The sequence below is a fragment of the Pteropus alecto genome, unplaced genomic scaffold (assembly GCF_000325575.1).
Source record: "Pteropus alecto unplaced genomic scaffold, ASM32557v1 scaffold123, whole genome shotgun sequence".
Classification (NCBI taxonomy): domain Eukaryota; kingdom Metazoa; phylum Chordata; class Mammalia; order Chiroptera; family Pteropodidae; genus Pteropus; species Pteropus alecto.
In genome coordinates this window covers 2,583,561-2,594,594 of record NW_006433950.1, presented here as the reverse complement: position 1 = coordinate 2,594,594, position 11,034 = coordinate 2,583,561, and the positions used below count along the sequence as shown (strand labels likewise).

General features: G+C 42.8%; 1 protein-coding gene across 1 annotated transcript in view; it reads left to right on the top strand.

Moving 5' to 3' along the window:
* Nucleotide 1: 1 nt before the first annotated feature.
* BRD7 (bromodomain containing 7) overlaps nucleotides 2-11,034 on the top strand; it is a gene marked incomplete at its 5' end in the record, with an annotated part of 32,480 nt that continues 21,447 nt past the window's right edge. Inside the window, 2 exons of the mRNA XM_025044594.1 lie at nucleotides 2-191; nucleotides 420-628. Coding sequence (XP_024900362.1) covers nucleotides 2-191; nucleotides 420-628 — 399 coding nt within the window. The remainder of the gene's footprint in view (nucleotides 192-419; nucleotides 629-11,034) is intronic.

The following is an 11,034-nucleotide window of genomic DNA, read 5'->3' as shown; positions in this document are numbered from 1 at the left end:
GGGTGAGGTGGGGGCCGCGGTGGGCGCGGCGAGCCCGCGGCCGCTCCGTGGGCTTTTCGCGCCTTCGACACCAGCCTCGAGCGCCCGAGGCGGACTGTGGGCCGCGCCTCCCACGGGCAGGCCCGGCCCCGCGAAGTGGGCGCGGACCCCCGGGCAGGGACGGCGTTGGAACACGGGACCCCGGGCCCCGGGTGGGTCTCGGGTAGGGAGGTGCGAGACCGCCCCGGGAGCTCCGGGAGCCTACGGGGCACCCCCTCGGCGAGTGTCCGTCATTCAACAGGTGTTTCGTGGGGGTGCCCACTGCATGCCCGACGCCGCCCGGGGCTTCCCCCGCCTGTCTCCGCCCAGCGGTCACTCCGCGTCGTGGACGCTGCCCCGAGAGCCCCTCCTTTAATCGAGCCTCTTTCCTTTTCTTTAAGAGTTTGTAGAGAAGCCTTTGAAGCTGGTCCTCAAAGTGGGAGGGAACGAAGTCACCGAGCTCTCCACCGGCAGCTCGGGGCACGACTCCAGCCTCTTCGACGACAAAAACGATCATGACAAACACAAGGACAGAAAGCGGAAAAAGAGAAAGAAAGGCGAGAAGCAGGTTCCAGGGGAAGAAAAGGGGAGAAAACGGAGACGAGTCAAGGTAAAGGTAGTTGCAGTTGCTTCGGCCGTGCGGGTGGCACCGCTTCCCACGTGCCGGCCGGCAAAATCTGACCTGTTTTGAGGAGGGAGAGCGGGGCCGAATAGAAACAGGAACCACCTGTGAGTGTCAGCAGCTCTGTTCTGTTATCCTCGCAGCCGTACTCAACGCACCAGGCAAGGGAGTAGCTAGCTGGTCCCCACTGTCAGGAGCTGCTTCAGAGAGAGCTTTTCCATCTCGGAAAGGCGAGAGCCGCGTTCAGAAAAGCCTCCGTGTTGGAGGTTTGTCAGAAATACGAATTTCAAGAGCAAATGGGGTCTCTTCAGTTCAGTTTTTGTTCCGAAATAATTACTATAACGAGCAACTTCCATCCTTTAAAACAAAGTTTGAGTCTGTGGAACAGAAGATTCTACCAGAGACTTTTAAGAGAGGTGACATCAGTAATAGAAATAAGCATTTTCTTAACCACTGGCAGTTAATAGAGGAAAATTAAGTAGCTGCCATCTCAGTTTGCAAGCTGGGCAAAATAGTAACAATTAGCTGTACTCCCAGGGGTGATGACATGCATACCTGGAATTATCCTAGACTCCTTCGCGCTTCCCAATTTGAACCCGTCGCCAGTGACTTATTAAAGGAATTACTGTATCTTAAAAGTAGATTTCCATAGCTTGGTTTTATAATTTTTCTTAACGTTTATATACATAACAGAAGTGTTCTCTTCCATGTGATTAAACACATAGATAAGTCATTAAATCTTAGAGATTTTGGAATTTCTTAAATCGATTCCTCTCTGCATCAGTTTTTATCGCTAGAATGGGGCAACACATAGAACTATCTAATGTTTCCCTTTCTCAAATTATAAAAACTGTATATACATATGATATTTTAAAAGAAATTCTAGTGGTACAGAAAGGAACCAGATGGAGAGAAAAAAGTTTTCCTTACCCCAGACCCTCTTGCAGTCTCTTTCTCCAGAAGTAACCAGTTGGTTTTTTTAAATAACTTTTTATTAGTAGTAATTAGTGAACATAGTTTTAAAAAGTCAAGAGTACTACAAAGCTTTTAACACAAATTACTTCCCAAACATTTTAGTTTTCTCTTGTGATAGTTATCTCCATTTCTAAATGTAGGTTTATAGTGCCGTTTACTGATTTGTCAGTTTCCATCTTTTACTGGCATCGTGTTAGAGAAGATGAGAATTTAAGTTAGCATCCCTTCCTCCATGCCCCCAGTATAGGTCCATCACAATTGTCAGATAAATCAATATTTGGTGTCACTGAAGACAAATACAGTATACAAATAGAGATCTAGTCTTGATTCATTGTTTTCATTTGTTTGGTTATTGTGTACTAATTTTTTCTAAACTAACACATTTGTAAAACCCGTCCGATTCCAGTTTTTCTCATGGGCAGACGCTTGCCTGTGTTCTGAGACACCATGCTCGTAGCTCTCTTTCCTCTCACAGTCTCGATTAATTGTCCAGGCCTTTGGGGACTCTCCTTTGCCTGCTTTCTAGAACTCATGTCTTCCTCTTGATTTACTTCCTTGTTTTGGTGGAATCTTAACTCTAAGAACTACCTAAGAAAGCATTCATAGAAGATAGATTTTTTTAAGTTCTTATGTTTTGGAAATCATGCTACCTCAGTATAGTTCTCACATAGATCGATGGTTTGGCTCGGTACGGAATTCCAGATTGAAAACTGTTTTCTACCACAGTCTTGAAAATATTGTTCAGTTGTCTTCTGTGTTCCAGATTTACTGTTGAGAAATCTGTTGCCATTCTGATTCTTAGTCCTTTGTATATGACCAGCATTTGCTCTCTCGAAATTTTTAGTATCTTCCCCTTTGTCTTTGGTGCTTTGTTTTGCAACGAATAATCTTGCTTTCAGTTCTGGGATGTTTGCCTGAAGTATTTCTGTGATAATATTTGAATTTTATTTCAGATTTTGTATTTTGAATGTCTGAGAATCCTTTCTTGTTCTCTAATTGTCCTTGTTTTAATAGCACCTTGTTCTTGTTTTTACATGCATTACCTTTGATTTCTCTGAAGATATTAATCAATGGGTTTTGGTTTTGTTTTGTTTAACTTTTGTTCCCTGTATTGTCTGTATTTCACTTCAAGTTCTTCAATTTATTTATTTGGTCTCCTCTTACGTTAAAAGCATCCTTTAGTTATCTTTAAATAAAAATAGTTTATTTATATTTAAACGTGCAGCACAAAAAGACTGATTAAATGCTTTGTGCCTAGAGAAAGTTTGTCAGCTGATGGACTTCACTGTACAGTCACTAAACAGAGACCTGATCATATGGGTGGGGATCCCCCAAGTGGCCATACCCTCCAGGATCCTTGCTCTGAACTCTTCAGTTTCTCCAGAGGAAAACCCCTGCTGGGAGGGAGAAGTCTACTCTGCCGGTGTTTCGGGAGCCATCCACAGGAGGAGGCTGGAGGTCTTGTCTTATCACCCCGTGCTCTGTTTTCAGTCCAGCGCGGCTCCCCACTTGTGCCTGGGTCCAGGTCTGGAAACTCGTTCCTTATGTCTCCAAGTTCTGAGCTTCAGGGTTCTGGGGTTTGAACTTTTCTCATAGGCGTCTGCCTTTGCACGCAGGCGGCAGCTTGCTTTCTCTGGTCTACAGACTCCTTTACTTGCCTTTCATCTCCCAAGTGTGTTGGCATATTTCATCCACTGTCGTCTTTTCTGTACCCTTTGTCCCTGCCACCATGTCGTTTAACTGGAGGTCGAGATAACCCCTTTTAACCACTTCTGGTTTTAGTTCTGGCAGTTATACCGTAATACCAGACGATATATTCATTTCTTATTTTCTCAGTTATGTTATTTTTCTTAACTACCTCGTATTCAGTTATATTGATATACCATGTTTTATGTAATAATTTTTTTAAATGTTACAGATAATGATGCACTGAGCCTCATTGTACACGTCTTTTATACTTTTATGAGGATATCTTCAGGATAGGTTCTTAGAAGTCTCCCCTTCGGTTCCAGCCACTCTGCCCTTTCTTGACTGTGGCTCTAAATAGCATTAGCCCCCGTTATGGTTTGATTCCATTGCCAATAAAGATGCTTTTGCATCCACAGTCTCATTTGGACATAATCCTCTGCATGGTAGGACAGTTAGGTAGGTGGTTTCTATTTTATAGAAGGTAAAGTGGAAATTCAAGAGGATTAAAGTGAATTTGCTAAGGGTCCCACTTCCTGGGGACTTGGAGTGAGGGATCATGGGACATCCTCAGAATCTCTGTAGAGACTGTTTGGGTCATTCTTTTTTTTTAGACCAGAATAATGAGAAGGTAAACCCTTTAATTTTTCAAAGGTGTCTTAATTAAGTGCTTTTTTCCTTTTGAGTAGGCAATCCCTGATAATATCAATTGAGAATGCCCCAGCAGACGGGATCAATAGTATTTCTCTCCTTAGAGCAGTGCTATTTAATAGCCAGGGCACTGAGAGTACAACAGGCCGTAGTTTTGATGAGACAGACCGCAGGCCACGCACCACCCCTGTGAAGTGTGTCGGCTCTTTTATTCTTAAACATTTGATTGCTGAGCATATGGCAAAGAGTTTGTGTGCTTATTACGTAACATTACCCTTTCTCGAAGATTCAGCCTCAAATGTTTTCAAGTCATTTGTTCCCACATTATTCAAAAGAAATAAAATAACTGCTCATGAAAAACATGCTCATACCACTTGATGTAGTAGTATAGGCACAAGAGGACAATTAAGTAAAACTAAGGTGCAAGAGGTACAGTTCTGTGGGCCATTACATTGACAGCGTGGCGATTTATAAAAATTACAGAAATGTTTATAAAGTCATTTGAAGCAAAATAACATAATCATGTCTATATACACCCCCATTATGATTACTGAAAAACTCCATATCCACCTTACAGATGAGTGGTACTAAGCATATGTTACATGCTGGGTTCTGTGCCTAGTGCTTTGTGTATGTTATGTGTTGTATTTTACCACAATTTGTGTATGCTACCTCACAAATTTGTGTATGTGAGGTAACATGCAAATTGTGGTAAAATATACATAGCATAAAATTTACTATCTTCACCATTTTTAAGTGTCCACATTGTTGTACAGCCAATTTCCAGAACTTCATATGCATTAAGCAACTCCCCATTTCCCCCTCCCCACAGCTCCTAGTAACTACCTTTCTATTTCTACCTTTATGAGTGACTGCTGTAGATATATAGGTGGAAACATACAGGATTCGCCTTTTTGTGACTGGCTTGTTTCACTTAGCATAATGTCCTCAAGGTTCACCCATGTTGTGGCATGTGTTAGAATTATATTGCGTTGTATACATGTACCATATTTCGTTTATTCATTCATCCATCGATGGATATTTGGTTTGCTTCTACCTTTTAGCTGTTATAAATAATGCTGCTATGAACGTGGGTGTACAGTATCTCTTAAAAGACTCTGCTTTCAATTCTTTTGGACGTATATCCAGAAGTAGAATTGCCGTATCATATTATCTTCTCTTTTGTAAATGAGAAAACTAAGGCTCAGGGATGTTAAGTTAACTTGGTTAAGGTCACACAGTAAGTGCCAGAACAAGAACTCAAATCCTGCCCTTGAGAGGTCTTTAGTCAAAAGAGTTTTTAAAATGGACAGCAGCCCCCATCCCCTTCACAGTACATGTCAGTGCCCTAACAAGGCAGAATTCTAGTTCTGATGCTCCTGAGATTCCTTGGAGCTGGGAGAATCGCAGAAGACTTTGCTCGGGAAGTAGCATTCGAGCTGGTCTCTAGAAATCAATATAATGATGTCATACTACAGGTTCAGTCAACGTGGAGTCAGCTGTATACTCTGACCTATTGTATTTTCATATTATATAATTAAATGTAAAGGGTAATATATATAAAGCCATGAGCAAAGTAGCTACCTGGGCTACTGCAGGTATTTCAAAGGTAATCAGACAACCCCATTTGCATTTGTATGCTGACTTGAGAAGCTGATCCCTGAATAGAAAGCTACACTCCTGCATGGAGATTTGGAGATGAGGAAGCTTGCTCACCACGTAGGGAATTAAGCACGAAGGTGGGCAAATGTGAGGCTATGTATAGGGGACATAACCTAGCTTTCTTTTTAAGCACAGACTCCGTGAAGAGGAGTATAAGATAAGACCTGAAAGGCAGCTGAGATGTCAGTAGGGAGTTTGAACTTTAATGTGTAGGCCATGGGGAGTCAGAAACTTTCTTAGTGGAAGATAAAAGTTCATCTGTGAAGTGTCTCGCTGATACTGAAGAGAGGACTCGGTGTAAGGAGACCTGCTTAGAAAGCTTGTCATTGGAATAGCTCAAATGAGTAAATTCCTTTACTGAGACTCAGGCCTGTTCTTTGGAAAGCCTCATCCTAATCCACAATCTGTCCGAACAGCTTTGCAAGTCAGCTTCAGGTTTAGGTGCTCAAAGAAGTAAGGCTCATCCTGTTACTCGGGATTTTATCAGAATAAAATGTGAGTTGTTTCAGATTTTTTTTGTTATTCATAAGCATTAACCTATATTGGAAATTTATAAAGTTGAGGTTAGGTACAACTAACGAACATGTGGAACTGGTCATATACAATAAATTCTAATAAGCACTATACTAGGACTAAAGAAAATACATTACTCATAAAAGCTAACATTTGACTTTACTATATGCTAGGCACTGTTCAAAATTTTTTATGTTTACTATTTTAATCTTTACAAGTGGCTCTGTGGAATAGGTACTGTCATCTCATTCCTGAGCTAACTGAGGTTATAACTACAGAGGAGAATGAATGGCTGATTATTAAGCGAAGTGGGAATTCTGTCAACGCATCGTGTGCTATGACATCTGCCACACCCAGGATCTCAGCTGGTTTGGCTTATCTGGGTTGACAGAAAACCCTCCCCCTTCCTTCCCACTCTGCTGTTCCCTGCCCAGGTGGCCCCCTTCATCACAGAAGACCTTCCCAGAAAGGTGGGACCGAGGGCGTAAGAGTGGTGTTGCTCCTCTGATGGAAGGGCTATTTATTTATTTATTTATTCAGCCAGTATTTACCAGATACCCAGTGTGCGTCTCTGTACGAGACTCACTTGATGAAGATAAGTAAAACACAGTTCTGACCTACAGGAGCTGAGAGGGGTGGGGAATGAGACAGGAGAATGACTGAATTTTGTGGCCCGGTAAGTTCTAACAGGGGTCTGAGTAAAGTGTTCAGGGAGTCCCCAGGAAGATACGTCTCATTCTGCCTTGGGGAGCCGGGGAAGGCCTCAGAGGTAACAGCTAGATTTTGCAGCAGAGGCTGTTTTCAACCTAGGGCCAAAAATGAGGTGTAGCTTCAAAGTAATAAAACTGATTTCTTCAGTTGAATTCTAAAATAACTCAAAGGGGAGTTTTGAAATTGTTTTGCACACTGGAGGCATTATTCAAAGATATATATTATTTTTTCAGATGTATATAATTTTTTAAGTATATTTAAATTGTCCAGAAGTAGCCAGCGAAGGACAGTCCTTATTACTAAGGGCTTCATCTGTCAGTTCGCGTGCTTCCCTAGTCCTATTTCATGCTGCCTCCTATAGAGCTGAATAAGACATGGGCTCCCACTCCCAAGGAACTCCAGAGAAAGAGGCAAATGTGTCTGTAACATAGTGCAGTGAGTGTTTTACTATGAGCACAGATTTGCTTCAAAAGTGTTACTCAGAAATTAAGTAACTCGCTGCTGAGTCATGGGTAAGTTAGAATCTAGTCTAAGTTACGGAAATAGCCACTTCTCCTCTCCTGCCTCAGACCTTTGTGCACACTGGGTATTCTCTCCGCCCGGAATGCTGTTCCCACCCACCCGCCTCCACTCCCAACCTGGCTGAATTCTTCAGGTCCAGCTCAGATGGTACTTCCTTTAGAAGCCTTCCCGCGCTTCTCCAGTCTAAGACTCAACAGCTACTCCCTCATTGGAATCTTTGTGTTTTCTTTAATGAGTTGTTTAATGTTTGTCTCTGTTGTTAACGCAGTCACTTCCTGAGGGCAGTGCTGTGTGTGTTCTGTCCACCGGCGTGTATCCGATCAGTAGGACATCACTCATCGATGGGATGCGTGTTGGCCACGTGCGGGTACTGCACTGAAATGTCGCATACATTGTCTTATTTGGTCCTCAAAACAGTCTTCTGAGGGGTATATTGTTGTGCCCGTTTTCAAGATGATAACGTTAGTTTCCCCCCAAATTCCACAGTTTATCTGTGGTCTCATAGCTAACAAGTGGCAATGCCAGAATTTGAACCCATTTTATAAACTAGCTGTAAACCTTTATTCCTTGGCTACCTGAAGTTAATGGCTCAGTATTTTTGTTTAGTTTTCTATCCGTAATTAGCAAAATACACTGTTGACTAGAATTGTGTTAACTTTTGGTTTTACACATCTGTAACTTCAGTGACATTCACAGTAGGATTCTGAATCATAAAGGAAATTAGAAGGTTGGGATCAGAAATTTAGGTGGAGCGAACTGTAGACATCAAAGCTGCTTGTTTTGCAGACGGAACAGACTAAAACAGTAGGTCACATTCTGGTAAACTAGAAGCTGGGTCCCCAAGTTCCTGGTCTGGCACCAGCATGTTACAATATCTCCATTCTGTTCAGGGGAGTTTCCAAGGACATATTTTTATATTCTTTTTCTCTCTTGGACTGTAGCCCAGAAGGCTATGTTCTCTCGCCACACTAAATAGTAGAGTGGCTCCTGTAGACCCGCTCACCAGATAAGTTACCAGGTAAGGGTAGTTCAGAGACATTTCCATTGGTACGTCTTCAACTTTTCTATTTCATGATTTCATTTCACCATCTCATCGATTCTGTAAGGTAATAAAATCAACTGTGAAATCTCTATCTTGCAGGTGATAAAGAGGCCTGGTGAGAATAAATGAGTTGCCTAAGGAGGTCACAGAGCATGTTAGGAATGAAGCTCTAGAACTCAAGCCTCTAGACCAGGGGTCCCCAGCCTGGCAGGCCACGGACCAGTACCAGTCCACGGCCTGTTAGGAACCGGGCCACACAGCAGGAGGTGAGCGGTGGGTGAGCGAGTAAAGCTCCATCTGTATTCGCAGCCGCTCCCCAGCACTACCATCACCGCCTCAGCTCCGCCTCAGATCATTAGGCATTAAATTTTCATGAGAGCACCAGTCCCTGGCACCAAAAAGGTTGGGGACTGCTACTCTAGACCATGGGTCATTGAACTGTGGCCAACACCACCTGATTTTGTATGTTTACTTGGTACGCAGCCACACCCGTTCATTACTTATTGTCCGTGGCTGTTTTCATGCTGCAACAGCAAAGGTTAATAGTTGTGATAGACGTTATGGACCACAAAACCTGAATATAGACCACCTGGCCATTTCCAAAAGAAGTTCGCTGGTGCCTGCCCTGGGCTCCTGGCACTTTGGCCCTCGTTCTTTCGACCTCTGAGCGGGCTTACTGCCCTTCAAGCTGTCCTCGCTCCACAACTCCATTTCACAGGAAGGGATCTACGTCTCGGGGTCTTTTTCCATTGAACAGATGTTCTAAACCTGCAAGATTTCATGCCAGTTTTTCAGGACAAAAGTCATAAAACTTTTCAAAGTCAGAAATTAACTTCTAGAATATGTCATGAGGCCATATAAAACAGTAATCAACAGTAAGACCAAATGCGCAGTGAGTACAGTTAATGACGGTGTCATCTGGAGGTTGGAGACCGATCATGTGTTCTGTATCGGGTGCTTGGACCCTGAGAACAGAGTGTGAAGCTTTGTATTTGTGATGCTCCAGGTGTGATCCCTGCACCAGCAACACCACGTGGCCCAGAAGGTTGTTGATAAAGCAGTTGCACGGGCTCTACCCTAGAACTGCTAGGTCTGTAATTCTAGGGACGAGGCCTTGACCTTAGTCTTTTAACAAGACCTTCACGTGACTCTGATGAACACTGAACCTAGACAACCATAATGAGAACTCACAGGTTGCATTTCTAGCAATTTCCCAGATAACACTGACACTGGCAGTCTGAGGACCACACTTTGAGTCAAACAGTGGCTCTAGACACTAGAACAAGAAATTAGGACGTAGGCCAAGAAAAGCATTTCTTCAGTTGTTGAGATGCTATTGAGGATCTCGATTCTCAAGAGTATAAAATAGACGTTTTGGGATAGTTTTACTTCATATTTTAATTTTTAAAAAGGCAAATTGCAGAGAATAATAAAACTACCACCTCAATACCAACCCTCCAGCTTTAGCAGATCTCAGCATTTTGCCTTTTGCTTATTTTTTGTTTCCAAGAAATTACAGAATAGGCAAAGGAAGCCTTCTGTGTAGCCTTCCAGATTCTAGTTCCTCACGCTCTTTGTCTAGCAAGCCATCGTGAGTTTGTGCATCACACGCATACTTGTTTTCATAATTTTACTTCATCTGTAATATGCACTTACATTTTCAGACTTTACATAACTGATCTCGTAACACAATTCTCAACTTTTTTTCTCTGGAAACTGTGAATACTGTACATGTTGATGGCATGGAACTTTATTTTATCTGCTATGTAATTAAGCCATAATTTATTAATCCATTTTCTTTAGTAGGCATTGGGATTGTTCCTGGTTTTTTCACTATTTCACAGAGCGCTGCAGGAAATATTCTGGACGTGTCTTCATGTGAGCAGTAGGTCCTTGAACATCTTGGATTAGGGGCACTGGCTCCCCTTGCAGTCAGAAATCCGTGTGTAACTTTTGAGTCCCCAGAAACTTAAGTTGTCCCTCAGTATCCACGGGACACTGGTTCCAGGACCCCCTTGGATGCCACAGTCCAAGGGTGCTCCAGTCCCCTCGATGAAACGGCGCAGGTCAGTGCACAGTTGGCCCTCGCATCCGCGGACTCCCAGTTGTGAATCGAAAGCATTACAAGTGTTGATTGGAAAAAATGCTCATAAGTGGGTCCATGCAGTTCATACCCTTGTGGTTCAAGGTCAGCTGCACTGTGTGGAAAGAAGTTTCCCGGTGCGTGTCTGCAGTAGGGCAGCTGGGGAGTGGGGCGAAGGCGTCTTCTGCCTCACCGGATACTGCAGTTGTCTCATCCACCTGCCAGGTGTGAGCGTCTGTTTCTCTACATTGGCATCGAACTTGACTCTTTCAGATGCTAATGTTTGCTAATCAGAGACATGTGAAACGTCTTCTAGTTTTTAAATTTATAATTCCCAGAGTTCTAGGGAGCTTGAGCTAGTATTCATGTTTCTTGACATTTTGGGTTTCCTTTGGGAATTATTTGCGATATCCTATACTCATTTCTATTGGGTTATTTGCCTTATGTGAATTTGTAGGTGTTCTTTATGTAATCTTTGTTAATACTTCATGAGTTATTTGTGTTTCACGTACTTTATCTCAGTCAATAGCTAGTCTTTTAACTTTGCTT